At 47.8% G+C, this 23609-nt stretch overlaps 1 protein-coding gene across 1 annotated transcript in view; it reads right to left on the bottom strand.

The window, feature by feature from the left end:
• The window catches only part of LOC145549187 (uncharacterized), a gene marked incomplete at its 3' end in the record, with an annotated part of 28143 nt that extends 7137 nt beyond the window's left edge, over positions 1–21006 (bottom strand). Inside the window, exons 1-10 of the mRNA XM_081601013.1 lie at positions 21000–21006; positions 12204–13096; positions 10918–10966; positions 10198–10871; positions 7282–7791; positions 5662–5689; positions 4773–4844; positions 3990–4676; positions 1635–2575; positions 437–1208 (exon numbers count right to left, since the gene is read on the bottom strand). Of these exons, the coding sequence (XP_081457139.1) occupies positions 437–1208; positions 1635–2575; positions 3990–4676; positions 4773–4844; positions 5662–5689; positions 7282–7791; positions 10198–10871; positions 10918–10966; positions 12204–13096; positions 21000–21006 (4633 nt within the window). The remainder of the gene's footprint in view (positions 1–436; positions 1209–1634; positions 2576–3989; positions 4677–4772; positions 4845–5661; positions 5690–7281; positions 7792–10197; positions 10872–10917; positions 10967–12203; positions 13097–20999) is intronic.
• Positions 21007–23609: the final 2603 nt, after the last annotated feature.

Below are 23609 nucleotides of genomic sequence, written 5' to 3'. Positions count from 1 at the left end.
GACTCAGTGGTTGTTGTAGGTGCAGCTGTGGTTGTTGTTGGAGCCGATGTGGTTGTTGTTGGTGCTTCAGTGGTTGTAGTTGGTGCTTCAGTTGTTGTGGTTGGAGCAGCTGTGGTTGTAGTTGGAGCTGCTGTGGTTGTAGTAGGAGCCGCTGTGGTTGTTGTTGGAGCTTCAGTTGTTGTGGTTGGAGCAGCTGTGGTTGTTGTTGGAGCCGATGTGGTTGTTGTTGGTGCTTCAGTGGTTGTAGTTGGTGCTTCAGTTGTTGTGGTTGGAGCCCCTGTGGTTGTTGTTGGAACCACTGTGGTCGTTGTCGGTGCCGCTGTGGTTGTTGTTGGTGCTTCAGTTGTTGTGGTTGGTGCTTCAGTTGTGGTTGGAGCCCCTGTGGTTGTTGTTGGAGCTGCTGTGGTTGTAGTAGGAGCTGCTGTGGTTGTAGTTGGAGCCGATGTGGTTGTAGTTGGTGCTTCAGTTGTTGTGGTTGGAGCAGCTGTAGTTGTAGTTGGAGCTGCTGTGGTTGTTGTTGGTGCAGTTGTGGTCGTTGTTGGTGCCGCTGTGGTTGTTGTTGGTGCTTCAGTTGTTGTGGTTGGAGCAGCTGTAGTTGTAGTTGGAGCTGCTGTGGTTGTTGTTGGTGCCGCTGTGGTCGTTGTTGGTGCCGCTGTGGTTGTTGTTGGTGCTTCAGTTGTTGTGGTTGGAGCTCCTGTGGTTGTTGTTGGATCTGATGTGGTTGTAGTAGTAGCCGCTGTGGTTGTACTTGGAGCTGATGTGGTTGTAGTTGGTGCTTCAGTTGTTGTGGTTGGAGCAGCTGTAGTTGTAGTTGGAGCTGCTGTGTTTGTTGTTGTCGCCGCTGTGGTCGCTGTTGGTGCTTCTGTGGTTGTTGTTGGTGCTTCAGTTGTTGTGGTTGGATCTGCTGTGGTTGTAGTTGGAGCTGCTGTGGTTGTTGTTGGTGCTGTTGTGGTTGTTGTTGGTGCAGTTGTGGTCGTTGTTGGTGCAGCTGTGGTTGTTGTTGGTGCTTCAGTGGTTGTGGTTGGAGCTGCTGTGGTTGTAGTTGGTGCTTCAGTTGTTGTGGTTGGAGCTGCTGTGGTTGTTGTTGGTCCTTCAGTTGTTGTGGTTGCAGCAGCTGTGGTTGTAGTTGGATCCGCAGTGGTTGTAGTTGGAGCTGCTGTGGTTGTAGTTGGAGCAGCTGTGGTTGTAGTTGGAGCCGCTGTGGTTGTTGTTGGAGCTTCAGTTGTTGTGGTTGGAGCAGCTGTGGTTGTTGTTGGAGCTGATGTGGTTGTTGTTGGTGCTTCAGTGGTTGTAGTTGGTGCTTCAGTTGTTGTGGTTGGAGCATCTGTAGTTGTAGTTGGAACTGCTGTGGTCGTTGGTGGAGCCGCTGTGGTTGTTGTTGTTGCTTCAGTTGTTGTGGTTGGAGCAGCTGTAGTTGTAGTTGGAGCTGCTGTGGTTGTTGTTGGTGCCGCTGTGGTCGTTGTTGGTGCCGCTGTGGTTGTTGTTGGTGCTTCAGTTGTTGTGGTTGGAGCAGCTGTAGTTGTAGTTGGAGCTGCTGTGGATGTTGGTGCCGCTGTTGTGGTTGTTGGTGCCGCTGTTGTTGTTGTTGGTGCTTCAGTTGTTGTGGTTGGAGCAGCTGTAGTTGTAGTTGGTACTGCTGTGTTTGTTGTTGGTGCAGTTGTGGTTGTTGTTGGAGCTGCTGTGGTTGTAGTAGGAGCCGCTGTGGTTGTACTTGGAGCCCATGTGGTTGTTGTTGGTGCTTCAGTTGTTGTGGTTGGAGCAGCTGTAGTTGTAGTTGGAGCTGCTGTGGTTGTTGTTGGTGCCGCTGTGGTTGTTGTTGGTGCTTCAGTTGTTGTGGTTGGAGCAGCTGTGGTTGTAGTTGGAGCTGCTGTGGTTGTTGTTGGTGCAGTTGTGGTTGTTGTTGGTGCCGTTGTGGTCGTTGTTGGTGCCGCTGTGGTTGTTGTTGGTGCTTCAGTTGTTGTGGTTGGAGCTGCTGTGGTTGTAGTTGGTGCTTCAGTTGTTGTGGTTGGAGCCCCTGTGGTTGTTGTTGGAGCTGCTGTGGTTGTAGTAGGAGCCGCTGTGGTTGTAGTTGGAGCCGCTGTGGTTGTAGTTGGAGCTGCTGTGGTTGTAGTTGTCGCAGCTGTGGTTGTAGTTGGTGCCGCTGTGGTTGTTGTTGGAGCTTCAGTTGTTGTGGTTGGAGCAGCTGTGGTTGTTGTTGGAGCCGATGTGGTTGTTGTTGGTGCTTCAGTTGTTGTAGTTGGTGCTTCAGTTGTTGTGGTTGGAGCAGCTGTGGTTGTTGTTGGAACTGCTGTGGTCGTTGTTGGTGCCGCTGTGGTTGTTGTTGGTGCTTCAGTTGTTGTGGTTGGAGCAGCTGTAGTTGTAGTTGGAGCTGCTGTGGTTGTTGTTGGTGCCGCTGTGGTCGTTGTTGGTGCCGCTGTGGTTGTTGTTGGTGCTTCAGTTGTTGTGGTTGGAGCAGCTGTAGTTGTAGTTGGAGCTGCTGTGGATGTTGGTGCCGCTGTGGTCGTTGTTGGTGGCGCTGTGGTTGTTGTTGGTGCTTCAGTTGTTGTGGTTGGAGCAGCTGTAGTTGTAGTTGGTACTGCTGTGGTTGTTGTTGGTGCAGTTGTGCTCGTTGTTGGAGCAGCTGTGGTTGTTGTTGGAGCCGATGTGGTTTTTGTTGGTGCCAGTGGTTGAAGTTGGTGCTTCAGTTGTTGTGGTTGGAACTGCTGTGGTTGTTGTTGGAGCTGCTGTGGTTGTTGTTGCTGCCGCTGTGGTCGTTGTTGGTGCTTCAGTGGTTGTTGTTGGTGCTTCAGTTGTTGTGGTTGGAGCAGCTGTAGTTGTAGTTGGAGCTGCTGTGGTTGTTGTTGGTGCAGTTGTGGTTGTTGTTGGTGCAGTTGTGGTCGTTGTTGGTGCAGCTGTGGTTGTTGTTGGTGCTTCAGTTGTTGTGGTTGGTGCTGCTGTGGTTGTAGTTGGTGCTTCAGTTGTTGTGGTTGGAGCTACTGTGGTTGTTGTTGGAGCTTCAGTTGTTGTGGTTTGAGAAACTGTGGTTGTTGTTGGAGCTGCTGTGTTTGCAGTAGGAGCAGCTGTGGTTGTTGTTGGTGCTTTAGTGGTTGTAGATGGTGATTCAATTGTTGTTGTTGGAGCTGCTGTGGTTGTAGTTGGAGCTGCTGTGGTTGTTGTTGCTGCTGCTGTGGTCGTTGTTGGAGCCGCTGTTGTTGTTGGTACTTCAGTTGTTGTGGTTGGAGCAGCTGTGGTGGTAGTTGGAGCCGCTGTGGTGGTTGTTGGTTCCGCAGTAGTTGTAGTTGTAGTTGGAGCAGCTGTGGTTGTAGTTGGAGCAGTTGGGGTTGATGTTGCTGCCGCTGTGGTCGTTGTTAGAACCTCTGTGGTTGTAGTTGGTGCTTCAGTTGTTGTGGTTGGAGCAGCTGTGTTTGTAGTTGGAGCTGCTGTGGTTGTTGGTGGAGCAGCTGTGGTTGTAGTTGGAACTGCTGTTGTTGTTGTTGGAGCTGCTGTGGTTGTAGTTGGAGCTGCTGTTGTTGTAGTAGGAGCAGCTGTGGTTGTTGTTGGAACTGATGTGTTTGTTGTTGGTGCTTCGGTTGTTGTGGTTGGAGCAGCTGTTGTTGTTGTTGCAGTCGCTGTGGTTTTTGTTGGTGCTTCAGTAGTTGTTGTTGGAGCAGCTGTGTTTTTTGTTGATGACACTGTGGTTGTTGTTGGTGCTTCAGTTGTTGTGGTTGGAGCAGCTGTGGTTGTTGTTGGTGCCGCTGTGGTTGTAGTTGGAGCTGGTGTGGTTGTTGTTGGTGCTTCAGTTGTTGTGGTTGGAGCAGCTGTGGTTGTAGTTGGAGCCGCTGTGGTTGTTGTTGGAGCTTCAGTTGTTGTGGTTGGAGTAGCTGTGGTTGTTGTTGGAGCTGCTGTGGTTGTTGTTGGAGCTTCTGTGGTTGTAGTTGGTGCTTCAGTTGTTGTGGTTGGAGCAGCTGTGGTTGTAGTTGGAAGTGTTTTGGTTGTTGGTTCTTCTGTTTTTGTGGTTGGAGAAGATGTGGTTGTAGTTGGAGCTGATGTGGTTGTTGTTGCTGCCGCTGTGGTCGTTGTTGGGGCCCCTGTGGTTGTAGTTGGTGCCGCTGTGGTTGTTGTTGGTGCTTCAGTTGTTGTGGTTGGAGCAGCTGTAGTTGTAGTTTGAACTGCTGTGGTTGTTGTTGGTGCAGTTGTGGTTGTTGTTGGAGCCGATGTGGTTGTTGTTGGTGCTTCAGTGGTTGAAGTTGGTGCTTCAGTTGTTGTGGTTGGAGCTGCTGTGGTTGTAGTTGGAGCTGCTGTGGTTGTAGTTGGAGCCGCTGTGGTTGTTGTTGGAGCTTCAGTTGTTGTGGTTGGAGCAGCTGTGGTTGTTGTTGGAGCCGATGTGGTTGTTGTTGGAGCTGCTGTGGTTGTGGTTGGAGCCGCTGTGGTTGTTGTTGGAGCTGCTGTGGTTGTAGTAGGAGCTGCTGTGGTTGTAGTTGGAGCTGATGTGGTTGTAGTTGGTGCTTCAGTTGTTGTGGTTGGAGCAGCTGTAGTTGTAGTTGGAGCTGCTGTGGTTGTTGTTGGTGCCGTTGTGGTCGTTGTTGGTGCCGCTGTGGTTGTTGTTGGTGCTTCAGTTGTTGTGGTTGGAGCAGCTGTAGTTGTAGTTGGAGCTGCTGTGGTTGTTGTTGGTGCCGCTGTGGTCGTTGTTGGTGCCGCTGTGGTTGTTGTTGGTGCTTCAGTTGTTGTGGTTGGAGCTCCTGTGGTTGTTGTTGGATCTGATGTGGTTGTAGTAGTAGCCGCTGTGGTTGTACTTGGAGCTGATGTGGTTGTAGTTGGTGCTTCAGTTGTTGTGGTTGGAGCAGCTGTAGTTGTAGTTGGAGCTGCTGTGGTTGTTGTTGTCGCCGCTGTGGTCGTTGTTGGTGCCGCTGTGGTTGTTGTTGGTGCTTCAGTTGTTGTGGTTGGAGCTGCTGTGGTTGTAGTTGGAGCTGCTGTGGTTGTTGTTGGTGCAGTTGTGGTTGTTGTTGGTGCAGTTGTGGTCGTTGTTGGTGCTTCTGTGGTTGTTGTTGGTGCTTCAGTTGTTTTGGTTGGAACTGCTGTGGTTGTAGTTGGTGCTTCAGTTGTTGTGGTTGGAGCTGCTGTGGTTGTTGTTGGAGCTTCAGTTGTTGTGGTTGCAGCAGCTGTGGTTGTAGTTGGATCCGCAGTGGTTGTAGTTGGAGCTGCTGTGGTTGTAGTTGGAGCAGCTGTGGTTGTAGTAGGAGCCGCTGTGGTTGTTGTTGGAGCTTCAGTTGTTGTGGTTGGAGCAGCTGTGGTTGTTGTTGGAGCCGATGTGGTTGTTGTTGGTGCTTCAGTGGTTGTAGTTGGTGCTTCAGTTGTTGTGGTTGGAGCAGCTGTGGTTGTAGTTGGAACTGCTGTGGTCGTTGTTGGAGCCGCTGTGGTTGTTGTTGGTGCTTCAGTTGTTGTGGTTGGAGCAGCTGTAGTTGTAGTTGGAGCTGCTGTGGTTGTTGTTGGTGCCGCTGTGGTCGTTGTTGGTGCCGCTGTGGTTGTTGTTGGTGCTTCAGTTGTTGTGGTTGGAGCAGCTGTAGTTGTAGTTGGAGCTGCTGTGGTTGTTGTTGGTGCCGCTGTGGTCGTTGTTGGTGACGCTGTGGTTGTTGTTGGTGTTTCAGTTGTTGTGGTTGCAGCAGCAGTACTTGTAGTTGGTACTGCAGTGTTTGTAGTTGGTGCAGTTGTGCTCGTTGTTGGAGCAGCTGTGGTTGTCGTTGGAGCCGATGTGGTTGTTGTTGGAGCTGATGTGGTTGTAGTTGGTGCTTCAGTTGTTGTGGTTGGAGCGGCTGTAGTTGTAGTTGGAGCTGCTGTGTTTGTTGTTGTCGCCGCTGTGGTCGCTGTTGGTCCCGCTGTGGTTGTTGTTGGTGCTTCAGTTGTTGTGGTTGGAGCAGCTGTGGTTGTAGTTGGAGCTGCTGTGGTTGTTGTTGGTGCAGTTGTGGTTGTTGTTGGTGCAGTTGTGGTCGTTGTTGGTGCCGCTGTGGTTGTTGTTGGTGCTTCAGTTGTTGTGGTTGGAGCTGCTGTGGTTGTAGTTGGTGCTTCAGTTGTTGTGGTTGGAGCCCCTGTGGTTGTTGTTGGAGCTGCTGTTGTTGTGGTTGGAGCAGCTGTGGTTGTAGTTGGATCCGCAGTGGTTGTAGTTGGAGCTGCTGTGGTTGTAGTTGGAGCAGCTGTGGTTGTAGTTGGAGCCGCTGTGGTTGTTGTTGGAGCTTCAGTTGTTGTGGTTGCAGCAGCTGTGGTTGTTGTTGGAGCCGATGTGGTTGTTGTTTGTGTTTCAGTGGTTGAAGTTGGTGCTTCAGTTGTTGTGGTTGGAGCAGCTGTGGTTGTAGTTGGAACTGCTGTGGTCGTTGTTGGAGCCGCTGTGGTTGTTGTTGGTGCTTCAGTTGTTGTGGTTGGAGCAGCTGTAGTTGTAGTTGGAGCTGCTGTGGTTGTTGTTGGTGCCGCTGTGGTCGTTGTTGGTGCCGCTGTGGTTGTTGTTGGTGCTTCAGTTGTTGTGGTTGGAGCAGCTGTAGTTGTAGTTGGAGCTGCTGTGGTTGTTGTTGGTGCCGCTGTGGTCGTTGTTGGTGACGCTGTGGTTGTTGTTGGTGTTTCAGTTGTTGTGGTTGGAGCAGCAGTAGTTGTAGTTGGTACTGCTGTGTTTGTTGTTGGTGCAGTTGTGCTCGTTGTTGGAGCAGCTGTGGTTGTTGTTGGAGCCGATGTGGTTGTTGTTGGTGCTTCAGTGGTTGAAGTTGGTGCTTCAGTTGTTGTGGTTGGAGCAGCTGTGGTTGTTGTTGGAGCTGCTGTGGTTGTTGTTGGTGCCGTTGTGGTCGTTGTTGGTGCCGCTGTGGTTGTTGTTGGTGCTTCAGTTGTTGTGGTTGGAGCTGCTGTAGTTGTAGTTGGAGCTGCTGTGGTTGTTGTTGGTGCAGTTGTGGTTGTTGTTGGTGCCGCTGTGGTCGTTGTTGGTGCCGCTGTGGTTGTTGTTGGTGCTTCAGTTGTTGTGGTTGGAACTGCTGTGGTTGTAGTTGGTGCTTCAGTTGTTGTGGTTGGAGCAGCTGTGGTTGTTGTTGGAGCTTCAGTTGTTGTGGTTGGAGCTGCTGTGGTTGTAGTTGGAGCCGCTGTGGTTGTAGTTGGAGCTGCTGTGGTTGTAGTTGGAGCCGCTGTGGTTGTAGTTGGAGCCGCTGTGGTTGTTGTTGGAGCTTCAGTTGTTGTGGTTGGAGCAGCTGTGGTTGTTGTTGGAGCCGATGTGGTTGTTGTTGGTGCTTCAGTGGTTGTAGTTGATGCTTCAGTTGTTGTGGTTGGTGCTGCTGTGGTTGTGGTTGGAACCACTGTGGTCGTTGTCGGTGCCGTTGTGGTTGTTGTTGGTGCTTCAGTTGTTGTGGTTGGAGCTGCTATAGTTGTAGTTGGAGCAGCTGTGGTCGTAGTTGGAGCTGCTGTGGTTGTTGTTGGTGCTTCAGTTGTTGTGGTTGGTGCTTCAGTTGTTGTGGTTGGAGCCCCTGTGGTTGTTGTTGGAGCTGCTGTGGTTGTAGTAGGAGCTGCTGTGGTTGTAGTTGGAGCCGATGTGGTTGTAGTTGGTGCTTCAGTTGTTGTGGTTGGAGCAGCTGTAGTTGTAGTTGGAGCTGCTGTGGTTGTTGTTGGTGCAGCTGTGGTCGTTGTTGGTGCCGCTGTGGTTGTTGTTGGTGCTTCAGTTGTTGTGGTTGGAGCAGCTGTAGTTGTAGTTGGAGCTGCAGTGGTTGTAGTTTGTGCTTCATTTGTTGTGGTTGGAGCAGCTTTGGTAGTTGTTGGAGCCGATGTGGTTGTTGTTGGTGCTTCAGTTGTTGAAGTTGGTGCTTCAGTTGTTGTGGTTGGAGCTGCTGTAGTTGTAGTTGGAACTGCTGTGGTCGTTGGTGGAGCCGCTGTGGTTGTTGTTGGTGCTTCAGTTGTTGTGGTTGGAGCAGCTGTAGTTGTAGTTGGAGCTGCTGTGGTTGTTGTTGGTGCCGCTGTGGTCGTTGTTGGTGCCGCTGTGGTTGTTGTTGGTGCTTCAGTTGTTGTGGTTGGAGCAGCTGTGGTTGTAGTTGGAGCTGCTGTGGTTGTAGTTGGAGCTGCTGTGGTTGTAGTTGGAGCTGCTGTGGTTGTTGTTGGAGCTTCAGTTGTTGTGGTTGGAGCAGCTGTGGTTGTTGTTGGAGCCGCTGTGGTTGTTGTTGGTGCTTCAGTGGTTGTAGTTGGTGCTTCAGTTGTTGTGGTTGGAGCTGCTGTGGTTGTTGTTGGAACCACTGTGGTCGCTGTTGGTCCCGCTGTGGTTGTTGTTGGTGCTTCAGTTGTTGTGGTTGGAGCAGCTGTAGTTGTAGTTGGAGCTGCTGTGGTTGTTGTTGGGGCCGCTGTGGTCGTTGTTGGTGCCGCTGTGGTTGTTGTTGGTGCTTCAGTTGTTGTGGTTGGAGTAGCTGTAGTTGTAGTTGGAACTGCTGTGGTTGTTGTTGGTGCAGCTGTTGTTGTTGTTGGTGCCGCTGTTGTTGTTGTTGGTGCTTCAGTTGTTGTGGTTGGAGCAGCTGTAGTTGTAGTTGGAGCTGCTGTGGTTGTTGTTGGTGCAGTTGTGGTTGTTGTTGCAGCTTCTGTGGTTGTAGTAGGAGCCGCTGTGGTTGTAGTTGGAGCCAATGTGGTTGTAGTTGGTGCTTCAGTTGCTGTAGTTGGAGCAGCTGTAGTTGTAGTTGGAGCTGCTGTGGTTGTTGTTGTTGCTTCAGTTGTAGTGGTTGGAGCAGCTGTAGTTGTAGTTGGAGGTGCTGTGGTTGTTGTTGGTGCAGTTGTGCTCGTTGTTGGAGAAGCTGTGGTTGTTGTTGGAGCCGCTGTGGTTGTTGTTGGTGCTTCAGTGGTTGTAGTTGGTGCTTTAGTGGTTGAAGTTGGTGCTTCAGTTGTTGTGGTTGGAGCTGCTGTGGTTGTTGTTGGAGCTGCTGTGGTTGTGGTAGGAGCCGCTGTGGTTGTAGTTGGAGCCGCTGTGGTTGTAGTTGGAGCCGATGTGGTTGTAGTTGGAGCCGCTGTGGTTGTAGTTGGAGCCGCTGTGGTTGTTGTTGGTGCTTCAGTTGTTGTGGTTGGGGCAGCTGTGGTTGTAGTTGGAGCTGCTGTGGTTGTTGTTGGTGCTTCAGTGGTTGTACTTGTTGCTTCAGTTGTTGTGGTTGGAGCTTCTGTGGTCGTTGTTGGAACCACTGTGGTCGTTGTTGGTGCCGTTGTGGTTGTTGTTGGTGCTTCAGTTGTTGTGGTTGGAACTGCTGTGGTTGTAGTTGGAGTCGCTGTGGTTGTTGTTGGAGCTGCTGTGGTTGTAGTTGGTGCTTCAGTTGTTGTGGTTGGTGCTTCAGTTGTTGTGGTTGGAGCCCCTGTGGTTGTTGTTGGAGCTGCTGTGGTTGTAGTAGGAGCTGCTGTGGTTGTAGTTGGAGCCGATGTGGTTGTAGTTGGTGCTTCAGTTGTTGTGGTTGGAGCAGCTGTAGTTGTAGTTGGAGCTGCTGTGGTTGTTGTTGGTGCAGTTGTGGTCGTTGTTGGTGCCGCTGTGGTTGTTGTTGGTGCTTCAGTTGTTGTGGTTGAAGCAGCTGTGGTTGTAGTAGGAGCCTCTGTGGTTGTTGTTGGAGCTTCAGTTGCTGTGGTTGGAGTAGCTGTGGTTGTTGTTGGAGCCGATGTGGTTGTTGTTGGTGCTTCAGTGGTTGTAGTTGGTGCTTCAGTTGTTGTGGTTGGAGCAGCTGTGGTTGTAGTTGGAACTGCTGTGGTCGTTGTTGGAGCCGCTGTGGTTGTTGTTGGTGCTTCAGTTGTTGTGGTTGGAGCAGCTGTAGTTGTAGTTGGAGCTGCTGTGGTTGTTGTTGGTGCCGCTGTGGTCGTTGTTGGTGCCGCTGTGGTTGTTGTTGGTGCTTCAGTTGTTGTGGTTGGAGCAGCTGTGGTTGTAGTTGGAGCTGCTGTGGTTGTAGTTGGAGCTGCTGTGGTTGTAGTTGGAGCTGCTGTGGTTGTTGTTGGAGCTTCAGTTGTTGTGGTTGGAGCAGCTGTGGTTGTTGTTGGAGCCGCTGTGGTTGTTGTTGGTGCTTCAGTGGTTGTAGTTGGTGCTTCAGTTGTTGTGGTTGGAGCATCTGTAGTTGTAGTTGGAACTGCTGTGGTCGTTGTTGGAGCCGCTGTGGTTGTTGTTGGTGCTTCAGTTGTTGTGGTTGGAGCAGCTGTAGTTGTAGTTGGAGCTGCTGTGGTTGTTGTTGGTGCCGCTGTGGTCGTTGTTGGTGCCGCTGTGGTTGTTGTTGGTGCTTCAGTTGTTGTGGTTGGAGCAGCTGTAGTTGTAGTTGGAGCTGCTGTGGTTGTTGTTGGTGCCGCTGTGGTCGTTGTTGGTGCCGCTGTGGTTGTTGTTGGTGCTTCAGTTGTTGTGGTTGGAGCAGCTGTAGTTGTAGTTGGAGCTGCTGTGGTTGTTGTTGGAGCTGCTGTGGTTGTAGTAGGAGCCGCTGTGGTTGTAGTTGGAGCCGATGTGGTTGTAGTTGGTGCTTCAGTTGTTGTGGTTGGAGCAGCTGTAGTTGTAGTTGGAGCTGCTGTGGTTGTTGTTGGAGCCGCTGTGGTCGTTGTTGGTGCCGCTGTGGTTGTTGTTGGTGCTTCAGTTGTTGTGGTTGGAGCTGCTGTGGTTGTAGTTGGAGCTGCTGTGGTTGTTGTTGGTGCAGTTGTGGTTGTTGTTGGAGCCGATGTGGTCGTTGTTGGTGCTTCAGTGGTTGTTGTTGGTGCTTCAGTTGTTGTGGTTGGAACTGCTGTGGTTGTAGTTGGAGCTGCTGTGGTTGTAGTTGGAGCTGCTGTGGTTGTTGTTGGAGCTTCAGTTGTTGTGGTTGGAGCTGCTGTGGTTGTAGTTGGATCCGCAGTGGTTGTAGTTGGAGCTGCTGTGGTTGTAGTTGGAGCTGCTGTGGTTGTAGTAGGAGCCGCTGTGGGTGTTGTTGGAGCATCAGTTGTTGTGGTTGGTGCAGTTGCGGTTGTTGTTGGAGCCGATGTGGTCGTTGTTGGTGCTTCCGTGGTTGTACTTGTTGCTTCAGTTGTTGTGGTTGGAGCTTCTGTGGTCGTTGTTGGAACCACTGTGGTCGTTGTCGGTGCCGTTGTGGTTGTTGTTGGTGCTTCAGTTGTTGTGGTTGGAGCTGCTGTGGTTGTAGTTGGTGCTTCAGTTGTTGTGGTTGGTGCTGCTGTGGTTGTGGTTGGAGCCCCTGTGGTTGTTGTTGGAGCTGCTGTGGTTGTAGTAGGAGCTGCTGTGGTTGTACTTGGAGCCGATGTGGTTGTAGTTGGTGCTTCAGTTGTTGTGGTTGGAGCAGCTGTAGTTGTAGTTGGAGCTGCTGTGGTTGTTGTTGGTGCAGTTGTGGTCGTTGTTGGTGCCGCTGTGGTTGTTGTTGTTGCTTCAGTTGTTGTGGTTGGAGCAGCTGTAGTTGTAGTTGGAGCTGCTGTGGTTGTTGTTGGAGCCGCTGTGGTTGTTGGTGCTTCAGTTGTTGTGGTTGGAGCAGCTGTAGTTGTAGTTGGAGCTGCTGTGGTTGTTGTTGGAGCCGTTGTGGTTGTTGTTGGAGCAGCTGTGGTTGTAGTTGGAGCCGCTGTGGTTGTAGTTGGAGCCGATGTGGTTGTAGTTGGTGCTTCAGTTGTTGTGGTTGGAGCAGCTGTAGTTGTAGTTGGAGCTGCTGTGGTTGTTGTTGGTGCAGTTGTGGTCGTTGTTGGTGCCGCTGTGGTTCAGTTGTTGTGGTTGGAGCAGCTGTAGTTGTAGTTGGAGGTGCTGTGGTTGTTGTTGGTGCAGTTGTGCTCGTTGTTGGAGAAGCTGTGGTTGTTGTTGGAGCCGCTGTGGTTGTTGTTGGTGCTTCAGTTGTTGTAGTTGGAGCTGCTGTGGTTGTAGTTGGAGCAGCTGTGGTTGTAGTTGGAGCTGCTGTGGTTGTAGTTGTAGCCGCTGTGGTTGTTGTTGGAACCACTGTGGTCGTTGTTGGTGCTTCAGTTGTTGTGGTTGGAACTGCTGTGGTTGTAGTTGGTGCTTCAGTGGTTGTAGTTGGTGCTTCAGTTGTTGTGGTTGGAGCCCCTGTGGTTGTTGTTGGAGCTGCTGTGGTTGTGGTTGGAGCCGCTGTGGTTGTAGTAGGAGCCGCTGTGGTTGTAGTTGGAGCCGATGTGGTTGTAGTTGGTGCTTCAGTTGTTGTGGTTGGAGCAGCTGTAGTTGTAGTTGGAACCGCTGTGGTTGTTGTTGGTGCTTCAGTGGTTGTTGTTGGAGCCGCTGTGGTTGTTGTTGTGGTTGGAACTGCTGTAGTTGTAGTTGGTGCTGCAGTGGTTGTGGTTGGTGCTTCAGTTGTTGTGGTTGGAGCTACTTTGGTTGTTGTTGGAGCTGCTGTGGTTGTAGTTGGAGCCGATGTGGTTGTAGTTGGTGCTTCAGTTGTTGTGGTTGGAGCAGCTGTAGTTGTAGTTGGAGCTGCTGTGGTTGTTGTTGGCGCCGCTGTGGTCGTTGTTGGTGCCGCTGTGGTTGTTGTTGGTGCTTCAGTTGTTGTGGTTGGAGCAGCTGTAGTTGGAACTGCTGTGTTTGTTGTTGGTGCAGTTGTGCTCGTTGTTGGAGAAGCTGTGGTTGTTGCTTCTATTGTTGTAGTTGGAGCTGCTATGGTTGTTGTTGGTGCTGTTGTGGTCGTTGTTGGTGCCGCTGTGGTCGTTGTTGGTGCCGCTGTGGTTGTTGTTGCTTCAGTTGTTGTGGTTGGAGCAGCTGTAGTTGTAGTTGGAGCTGCTGTGGTTGTTGTTGCTTCAGTTGTTGTGGTTGGAGCAGCTGTAGTTGGAGCTGCTGTGGTTGTAGTTGGAGCTGCTGTGGTTGTAGTTGGAGCTGCTGTGGTTGTAGTTGGAGCTGCTGTTGTTGTAGTTGGAGCAGCTGTGGTTGTGGTTGGAGCACCTGTGGTTGTAGTAGGAGCCGCTGTGGTTGTAGTTGGAGCCGATGTGGTTGTAGTTGGTGCTTCAGTTGTTGTGGTTGGAGCCGCTGTGGTTGTTGTTGGAGCTGCTGTGGTTGTTGTTGGTGCCGCTGTGGTCGTTGTTGGTGCCGCTGTGGTTGTTGTTGGTGCTTCAGTTGTTGTGGTTGGAGCAGCTGTAGTTGGAGCTGCTGTGGTTGTTGTTGGTGCCGCTGTGGTTGTAGTTGGAGCTGCTGTGGTTGTAGTTGGAGCTGATGTGGTTGTAGTTGGAGCAGCTGTGGTTGTAGTTGGAGCTGCTGTGGTTGTTGTTGGGGCCGCTGTGGTCGTTGTTGGTGCCGCTGTGGTTGTTGTTGTGTTTCAGTTGTTGTGGTTGCAGCAGCAGTACTTGTAGTTGGTACTGCAGTGTTTGTAGTTGGTGCAGTTGTGCTCGTTGTTGGAGCAGCTGTGGTTGTAGTTGGAGCCGATGTGGTTGTTGTTGGAGCCGATGTGGTTGTAGTTGGTGCTTCAGTTGTTGTGGTTGGAGCTGCTGTGGTTGTAGTTGGAGCTGCTGTGGTTGTTGTTGCTGCCGCTGTGGTCGTTGTTGGAGCCGCTGTGGTTGTTGTTGGTGCTTCAGTTGTTGTGGTTGGAGCTGCTGTGGTTGTTGTTGGAGCTGCAGTGTTTGTAGTTGGAGCTGCTGTGGTTGTAGTTGCAGCCGCTGTGGTCGTTGTTGGAACTGCTGTGGTTGTTGTTGGTGCTTCAGTTGATGTGGTTGGAGCAGCTGTGGTTGTTGTTGGTGCTTCAGTGGTTGTAGTTGGTGCTTCAGTTGTTGTGGTTGGAGCAGCTGTAGTTGTAGTTGGAGCTGCTGTGGTTGTTGTTGGTGCAGTTGTGGTCATTGTTGGAGCCGCTGTGGTTGTAGTTGGAACTGCTGTGGTTGTTGTTGGTGCAGTTGTGGTTGTTGTTGGAGCCGATGTGGTTGTTGTTGGTGCTTCAGTGGTTGAAGTTGGTGCTTCAGTTGTTGTGGTTGGAGCTGCTGTGGTTGTAGTTGGAGCTGCTGTGGTTGTAGTTGGAGCTGCTGTGGTTGTTGTTGGTGATGCTGTGGTCGTTGTTGGTGCCGCTGTGGTTGTTGTTGGTGCTTCAGTTGTTGTTGTTGGAGCCGTTGTAGTTGTTGTTGGAGCTGCAGTGGTTGTAGTTGGTGCTTCATTTGTTGTGGTTGGAGCAGCTGTGGTTGTTGTTGGAGCTGCTGTGGTTGTAGTTGGAGCTGCTGTGGTTGTAGTTGGAGCCGCTGTGGTTGTAGTTGTAGCCGCTGTGGTCGTTGTTGGAACCACTGTGGTTGTTGTTGGTGCTTCAGTTGTTGTGGTTGGAGCAGCTGTGGTTGTAGTTGGAGCTGCTGTGGATGTTGGTGCTTCAGTTGTTGTGGTTGGTGCTTCAGTTGTGGTTGGAGCCCCTGTGGTTGTTGTTGCAGCTTCTGTGGTTGTAGTATGAGCCGCTGTGGTTGTAGTTGGAGCCAATGTGGTTGTAGTTGATGCTTCAGTTGTTGTGGTTGGAGCAGCTGTAGTTGTTGTTGGAGCTGCTGTGGTTGTTGTTGCTGCCGCTGTGGTCGTTTTTGCAGCCGCTGTGGTTGTTGTTGGTGCTTCAGTTGTTGTGGTTGGATCTGCTGTGGTTGTAGTTGGAGCTGCTGTGGTTGTTGTTGGAGCAGTTGTGGTTGTTGTTGGAGCTGCTGTGGTTGTTGTTGGAGCCGCTGTGGTTGTAGTTGGAGCCGCTGTTGTTGTTGGAGCCGATGTGGTTGTTGTTGGTGCTTCAGTGGTTGAAGTTGGTGCTTCAGTTGTTGTGGTTGGAGCTGCTGTGGTTGTAGTTGGAGCTGCTGTGGTTGTTGTTGCTGCCGCTGTGGTCGTTGTTGGTGCTGCTGTGGTTGTTGTTGGTGCTTCAGTTGTTGTGGTTGGAGCTGCTGTGGTTGTTGTTGGAGCTGCTGTGGTTGTAGTTGGTGCTTCAGTTGTTGTGGTTGGAGCAGCTGTGGTTGTTGTTGGAGCTTCAGTTGTTGTGGTTGGAGCAACTGTGGTTGTTGTTGGAGCTGCTGTGGTTGTAGTTGGAGCTGCTATGGTTGTAGTTGTAGCCGCTGTGGTCGTTGTTGGAACCACTGTGGTCGTTGTTGGAGCTCCTGTTGTTGTTGTTGGAGCTGCTGTGGTTGTTGTTGGAGCTGCTGTTGTTGTAGTTGGAGCCGATGTGGTTGTAGTTGGTTCTTCAGTTGTTGTGGTTGGAGCAGCTGTAGTTGGAGCTTCTGTGGTTGTTGTTGGTGCAGTTGTGGTCGTTGTTGGTGCCACTGTGGTTGTTGTTGTTGCTTCAGTTGTTGTGGTTGGAGCAGCTGTAGTTGTAGTTGGAGCTGCTGTGGTTGTTGTTTTGGCCGCTGTGGTCGTTGTTGGAGCAGTTGTGGTTGTAGTATGAGCCGCTGTGGTTGTAGTAGGAGCCGCTGTGGTTGTAGTTGTTGTGGTTGGAGCAGCTGTAGTTGTAGTTGTAGCTAATGTGGTTGTAGTTGGAACCGCTGTGGTCGTTGTTGGAACAACTGTGGTTGTTGTTGGAGCCGCTGTGGTTGTTGTTGTGGTTGGAACTGCTGTGGTTGTAGTTGGTGCTTCAGTGGTTGTAGTTGATGCTTCAGTTGTTGTGGTTGGAGCAGCTGTAGTTGTAGTTGGAGCTGCTGTGGTTGTTGTTGGAGCCGCTGTGGTTGTTGTTGGTGCTTCAGTTGTTGTGGTTGGAGCAGCTGTAGTTGTAGTTGGAGCTGCTGTGGTTGTTGTTGGTGCAGTTGTGGTGGTTCTTGGAGCTGCTGTGGTTGTAGTAGGAGCCGCTGTGGTTGTAGTTGGAGCTGCTGTGGTTGTAGTTGTTGCTTCAGTTGTTGTGGTTGGAGCAGCTGTAGTTGTAGTTGGAGCTGCTGTGGTTGTTGTTGGAGCTGCTGTGGTTGTAGTTGGAGCTGCTGTGGTTGTAGTTGGAGCTGCTGTGGTTGTTGTTGGTGCCGCTGTGGTCGTTGTTGGAGCCGCTGTGGTTGTTGTTGGTGCTTCAGTTGTTGTGGTTGGAGCTGCTGTGGTTGTAGTTGGAGCTGCTGTGGTTGTTGTTGGTGCTTCAGTGGTTGTGGTTGGATTCGCTGTGGTTGTGGTTGGAGCAACTGTGGTTGTAGTTGTAGCCGCTGTGGTTGTTGTTGGAGCCGCTGTGGTTGTAGTTGGAGCTTCAGTTGTTGTGGTTGAAGCAGCTGTGGTTGTAGTAGGAGCCACTGTGGTTGTAGTTGGAGCCGCTGTGGTTGTTGTTGGAGCTGCTGTGGTTGTTGTTGGTGCTTCAGTTGTTGTGGTTGGAGCAGCTGTGGTTGTAGTTGGAGCTGCTGTGGTTGTTGTTGGTGCTTCAGTTGTTGTGGTTGGAGCAGCTGTGGTTGTTGTTGGAGCTGCTGTGGTTGTAGTTGGTGCTTCAGTTGTTGTGGTTGGAGCAGCTGTGGTTGTAGTTGGAGCCGCTGTGGTTGTTGTTGGAGCTGCTGTGGTTGTTGTTGGTGCTGCTGTGGTTGTTGTTGGTGCTTCAGTTGTTGTGGTTGGAGCAGCTGTGGTTGTTGTTGGATCTGCTGTGGTTGTAGTTGTAGCTGCTGTGGTTGTAGTTGGAGCTGCTGTGGTTGTAGTTGGTGCTTCAGTTGTTGTGGTTGGAGCAGCTGTAGTTGTTGTTGGTGCTGCTGTGGTTGTTGTTGGTGCTTCAGTTGTTGTGGTTGGAGCCGCTGTGGTTGTTGTTGGAGCTGCTGTTGTTGTAGTTGGTGCTTCAGTTGTTGTTGATGGAACCGATGTGGTTGTTGTTGGAGCTGCAGTGTTTGTAGTTGGAGCTGCTGTGGTTGTAGTTGCAGCCGCTGTGGTCGTTGTTGGAGCAACTGTGGTTGTAGTTGTAGCCGCTGTGGTTGTTGTTGGAACCACTGTGGTCGTTGTTGGTGCTTCAGTTGTTGTGGTTGGAGCAGCTGTGGTTGTAGTTGGATCCGCAGTGGTTGTAGTTGGAACTGCTGTGGTTGTAGTTGGAGCTGCTGTGGTTGTAGTTGGAGCTGCTGTGGTTGTAGTTGGAGCCGCTGTGGTTTTTGTTGGTGCTTCAGTGGTTGAAGTTGGTGCTTCAGTTGTTGTGGTTGGAGCCCCTGTGGTTGTTGTTGGAGTTGCTGTGGTTGTAGTCGGAGTCGCTGTGGTTGTAGTTTGAGCCGATGTGGTTGTAGTTGGTGCTTCAGTTGTTGTGGTTGGAGCCGCTGTAGTTGTAGTTGGAGCTGCTGTGGTTGTAGTTGGTGCTTCAGTTGTTGTGGTTGGAGCTGCTGTGGTTGTGGTTGGAGCCGCTGTGGTTGTGGTTGGAGCTGCTGTGGTTGTAGTTGGAACCGCTGTGGTTGTTGGAACCACTGTGGTCGTTGTTGGTGCTTCAGTTGTTGTGGTTGGAGCAGCTGTGGTTGTTGTTGGTGCTTCAGTGGTTGTAGTTGGTGCTTCAGTTGTTGTGGTTGGTGCTTCTGTTGTTGTGGTTGGAGCCCCTGTGGTTGTTGTTGGAGCTGCTGTGGTTGTAGTAGGAGCCGCTGTGGTTGTAGTTGGAGCCGATGTGGTTGTAGTTGGTGCTTCAGTTGTTGTGGTTGGTGCTTCAGTTGTTGTGGTTGGAGCCCCTGTGGTTGTTGTTGGCGCTGCTGTGGTTGTAGTTGGAGCCGCTGTGGTTGTAGTTGGAGCCGATGTGGTTGTTGTTGGTGCTTCAGTTGTTGTGGTTGGAGCCGCTGTGGTTGTGGTTGGAACTGCTGTGGTTGTAGTTGGTGCTTCAGTGGTTGTGGTTGGAGCAGCTGTGGTTGTTGTTGGAGCTTCAGTTGTTGTGGTTGGAGCAGCTGTGGTTGTAGTTGGAGCTGCTGTGGTTGTAGTTGGAGCCGCTGTGGTCGTTGTTGGAACCACTGTGGTCGTTGTTGGAGCCGCTGTGGTTGTTGTTGTGGTTGGAACTGCTGTGGTTGTAGTTGGTGCTTCAGTGGTTGTAGTTGGTGCTTCAGTTGTTGTGGTTGGAGCCCCTGTGGTTGTTGTTGGAGCTGCTGTGGTTGTAGTAGGAGCCGCTGTGGTTGTAGTTGGAGCCGCTGTGGTTGTAGTTGGTGCTTCAGTTGTTGTGGTTGGAGCAGCTGTGGTTGTTGTTGGAGCTGCTGTGGTCGTTGTTGGTGCCGCTGTGGTTGTTGTTGCCGCTGTGGTTGTTGTTGGTGCTTCAGTTGTTGTGGTTGGAGCAGCTGTAGTTGTAGTTGGTACTGCTGTGTTTGTTGTTGGTGCAGTTGTGCTCGTTGTTGGAGAAGCTGTGATTGTAGTAGGAGCCATTGTGGTTGTGGTTGGAGCCGATGTCGTTGTAGTTGGTGCTTCAGTTGTTGTGGTTGGAGCCGCTGTAGTTGTTGTTGGAGCCGCTGTGGTTGTTTTTGGAGCTGCTGTGGTTGTAGTTGCAGCCGCTGTGGTTGCTTACAATGACATATTTTTGTACAAGCAAGAAATGTTACTCTATAATTAGTAATCACAGTGAACTCATTCTGTACTTTGAAATATGTAAAAGTTTAACATTTAAATGAATGGTTCTTTATAATCATTAAATGCAATAGGTTCTTCTTAGTCCCATATTCTGAATATTTCACAAAGAGGAATTATATGTTTTGCCGCCTGGAATGTTGGGCCCAATACCAAAAATTAAATTGGGCCACCTCTGCACTTTTGTGCTAAATATGTTTTGTGTCAATATTACTCATCAAAAATGTTACATAAAATTAAAGGCTTGCAATTCCCTTACTTTTTTTTGTCCAATATCGAAAGTAGCACAATATCTGTACATGCAAATATGTTTATTATTTTTAGTTTTACCTTAATTTCAGGTCTCTCCCCACCAATAATATGTAATATGATTTTGTTAATTTCACTTAGGAGACGAAAAGGAGACAGGTCCTGAGGGAAAGTGGCAGCAGGTATCTGTAACTTAAATGCAAGTTAAGGTAGGATACTCGCTGTTCAAACTGTCCAGCCTCCAGTCCAGTTTCTATTATCATTTTATAAAGATGGTTTGATTTTTTTTGGTCAGTAATAAATGCATTGTTTTTGTTGGGTAGTTGTAATCAGAGCAAAAAGAAAGGAATGATGCCAACTAGCTTGTCACTGAACACGGTGTTGTTCACCTTTTTCACTGGAATAGGTAAGAGTTTAGATTGGTATGGGGGTTTAAAGCTGCTGTTGACTGATTCAAATGTTGCTAAGTGTTGTAACAGGTACAGGGACAAGTTAAATATATGAATATTTTGGTGAATATGTTCCTCCATTAATTAAATGAAATGGAGGCAAATAGTAGTGTATACCTAAGCTAATTATGGTAAATAGTTGATAATCTCAGCCTACCCACCTCTCTTACGAGACAAGCTGGATTACAAATTGACATTTTTCTTTTGTATGTGTCCTCCCTCTCTCTCTCTCTGTCTCTCTCTCTCTCTTTTTTTTGAAAACCTAACTTCATTATTTTTCTTGGCTGCATAGTGATGATCACAGTTGTCATTGTCTTGTACTGACTGCTGCTCAAAACACCGCTAGGTAGGGACAAACCATTTCAAGAAGACACAAGAGGGGAGTGTTCAGTTCAACTATGTATTTTCTTTTTGGCCTGGCCTGGGAGTGTAAACATTAACACTATTAGCCAATATTACTAATCCTGTCGTGGCTGTTAACTGTTGTTGACACAATTATTTCAGTCGATGGACAGGTTGGCATCTGTATCACAACCAAGCAGAATACCAGACTACCACATGTAGTTTCTAAGGAAAGAAAATGCAACTGACAAACTGTCAACTTAACAGTTTAAATAACATCAAATAATATAAATTGTAGAGTGGTGAAAAAGGTCATCCAGTAGCATAATGGGACATGAAAGAGGCAGAACCAGGAAGAACTGGAACGTGATAAAGAGAAAGTGAAGTAGGCTGTGTGATAAGCCCACAGTTAAGTTTTTTTTTTTTTTTTTTTTTACCAGAGGGTACGAATCACTTTATACATAAGGCCATGTAGGTTTGGATTTTTTGTTTCTCTTAATAAAAAACACCTTCATTTAGATTTAGTGTTTGCTTGTGTTGTACTCAACAAATATTTTAATTGGTTTGATGTTCTGATTAGCATGCAAAAAATAGAAAATCAAGAATCGGGCTAACAGTTGTTCACACCACTATCATGCCTTATTTTGATATCATGGATTTTTTTTGTGTTTTGCAAAATTGGGCTGCACAGTGGCGCAGTTGGTAGAACTGTTGCCTTGCAGCAACCTGGGTTCGATTCCCGGTCCAGCATCTTTCTTCATGGTTTTGTGCATGTTAACGAGGGGTGCACCAATAACAGTTTTTTTAGCTGATCTCTGATTACCAAATTTTTAAAAACTTGACCAGTCGATTCAGTTTTTGACCAATACTAATTTTGTTTGTCTGAAATGTTGCTAAATATAGCAAGAAAGTCAGTGACTTGGCAACAGGGGGGCGATAGTTATTAACCGCAAATGTGTGGACATGACCTGATGTCCAGAAGAAGACAGTGGTTGATTTTTAGACCTTCGTTGAGGTAAATAAGATCGGTGGATAGTATCAGCTTCACATGTAAGCATCGGCCGATCACTGATCTCCCAAAATTAAGGAAATCAGCTGGCCAATAAGTCAGTGCATCCCTAGTATTAACCAAAGGTTGTGAATTCTTTTATTCTTATGTAAATGTGATTTCTTGGTTTTCTATTTTTAATAAATTTGCAAAAACAGCCATAAACATTTTTAAAAGTTGCCATAATAGGATATTCCACCCATCCATTTTCTAACACCCTCGGATCAGGAGGGTTGCTGGTGTCTATCTCCAGCTAACGTTCCGGGTGAGAGACGGGGTCACCCTGGACAGGTCGCCAGTCTGTCGCTGGGCATAATAGGATATTGATGGAAATTTGGGAAATCAAGTAATTTAAATAAATCTAGAATAAAGAAAGGTGAAAAGCTCTGAATATTTTTTTGCATTGTGCTGTTCATTTTGTGAACAGACGTATTGATTTTTAACTTCTTGCAGCCTGAGGCACTCGTTTTTTTCATGGTTGTCTTTTTAATGACAGTTATGAAATCTAAGAAAGTAAATAAATATTTTACAATGGATATAATCCACCTGTTAAACTCTCCTTTCACCTTCCTACCTTTCATCTTTATAAGGCTGCAGCTGTTTCAGCTTTAATAAAAACATTCATTATTTTAACCTGACTTAGATTTTAAAAAAAATCTAATTTGTACACATATAATATGTTCATTTACAACATGTTCTAAACAAGGTAATTCACAGATAATGGATAAAAACATTGCAGCTTACCATCAGTGGTTACACATATCCAAAAGATAAAAATCACAATCAATGTCTTAGCCATTGTAAAAAAAAACATGAAGGAAAAAATCCCATAAATAAACACAAAACAGTACAAATCATGTGTGGATGACACCTGAGTGCCTGGAAGCGTAACATGAGAAATGAAGTGAAGTCATCCTCATGAGGACGTTTTAATCAGTAACCACTCCCCACTCCACAGGGGGCGTTGTTTAGGTCTAGAGGCTTAACCTGAAAAGACTTGGTAAAGAGCACAAACTTTCTAATGGGAAACATCAACAAATAAAGCATTGCACGTGCAATTATTGGGCGTTTTGCTGGCAGTCTACAAAGAATGCATGCATAATTGATTAGTGCTGCAAAAGTGGCACAGACTGCCCTATTTAAATGAGGATTTTTGCTGTCATCATGAAGAGTGTCAGAGAGCAGAGTGACCATGAAGTTAATAAAAACAATAATAATACATTTCATTTGAATAAGTATCTCAATGTTACAACATAAGAATAAAAACATTTTAAAATTTAGCTAAATAACACTCTAGAAAGTAAAATGTATCTCCAAATTAACTTTTCTTTATACACTTTTAGGAACTAGTAAGGGTAGGATAAAATAGAAATATTCTTCATGGTCCCACAGTGGGAAAATTCAGGCACAGCAGTAAAAACATCTATTACATCTAGAGATGAAGGTACAAAGAACAATTTTATATAAAGTCAAGAAAATTATGGACAATGCTGAGCTTTCCCTTAGTGAGACTGTTATAGATAAACATTGTCTTCAGTCGGAGGCTTCTTCAAATTGACTGTAGTACTGGAAAGAAATCCTTCCTGCCCACAGCCGTCACGATCTGCATTAACTCTTAAAAAGTTTATTTAACATGTGTTACTACATTTAATTTCCAACAACAAAGTCGTTTTGAATTTGAATTGAACTGAATTAAAAAAAAACTGAATTAAAAATAACCTACAGTACTGTAAAGGCAAAATTTCAACATAATTTACTGAAGTTCAATCAAAACCATAGTATACTTCGGTCCAAAGGAACGAGCAACTTATTAAGATTCTTAAAAAAATTACAAGATGTCCATGTGGGCTTGTCCACTAACAGACGTTTTACAACAAAGGACAATAAAACAATAGAGATAACAGCAGAAATATTATTTGAAAGGAGCATAACTGTGCAAATAGGAGTGCAAAAGGCAGCGGGGTATTATTGACTTTTCTAGGAGGAGTGATGATAATAGAATCCAAGGCTCTCTAACATATAGCTTACCTAAAGAGTCCTAGTTTTAAAAATATGGCATCAAAATGACAGTTAACAGTAAAACCCCCCCAAAAAAACATGGATCTTTTGATTCTGACTTCAAGCGCTTAAAATGTATTCTTTCGAAAATGTAAAATGATCTCTAGTTTATTGTATGTGTAGTTTTACTAGACCTCCAGCCACCTGACAACATAAACCTGATCTGTTACTTGTTAACGCCAACAGCATTGAATGCTGAGGATGACTTGGTGAGCGTTAAAGTGAGCATCAAAAGGAAAGGAGGAAGAAATCAGACTGAAGTAACTGAATGTGGCACGGCACCAGACAGACTGGTCTGGGTATTTTTGAAACTGAAGGTCAACTGGGATCTTCACTCATTCTTTCGAAAATGTAAAATGAAAACGGAAAAACGTTGTGGTTTACTCAACACTTCAGGTTCGTTTGTACAATCTGAGGATAATTTTAATGCGACGGCCAACCTAAGTGTTGCTCCTCTAAGGCCATTGGGTGAGAGGCGGGGTACAACCTGGACAGGTCACCAGTCAATCGTAGGGCAACACTGTGACAAAAAGGACAAAGAGCACACAAATTCACTCCAAAGGACAATTGAGACTAATTAGCTTAACTGTTACGTTATTGGACCATGTCAGGAAGCATACAGGTGAAGAATGTGCAAACTCCATGCAGAAAGGTTGGGACTCAAACCCAGGACCATCTTGCTGAAAGACAGCAGTGTTATCAACAGATCCACTGCGTGGCTTGTTGCTGACCGCATCAATCCCTTCATGTCACAAAGCTAATATCTCAACATGAGAAAGATTACACTGTATGCGATAAGTGATAACCTCCAGACTCATCCAGCAGAGCACATTTTGGATGTTGTGAAACTTGAGAATTGCGACATGGAAATGCAACCAAAAAATCTGCAGCTACCATACGATTCTATAATGTCAGAGTGGAAAGAAATCTCTGAGGAAGTTTCATTACCGCTTGTTGAATCTGGGATCTTCACAAAGAATTTAAGAAGGTTTTTTTTAAATAATGTTTATAAGTTCTAAACCTGTTTGTTTGTTTATTCTTGCCTATATTTTGTGGTTTTAGGTTTCTCACTTATCTTCCGTTTCCTTAGCTTTGCCCTGAACTAAGCAGTAAATGTCTCTAAATT

The sequence above is a fragment of the Poecilia reticulata genome, chromosome 19 (genome assembly GCF_904066995.2).
Source record: "Poecilia reticulata chromosome 19, P_reticulata-male-v2, whole genome shotgun sequence".
NCBI lineage: Eukaryota > Metazoa > Chordata > Actinopteri > Cyprinodontiformes > Poeciliidae > Poecilia > Poecilia reticulata.
The sequence above is the reverse complement of the archived record's forward strand: the minus strand, read 5'-3'. Positions and strand labels throughout refer to the sequence as shown.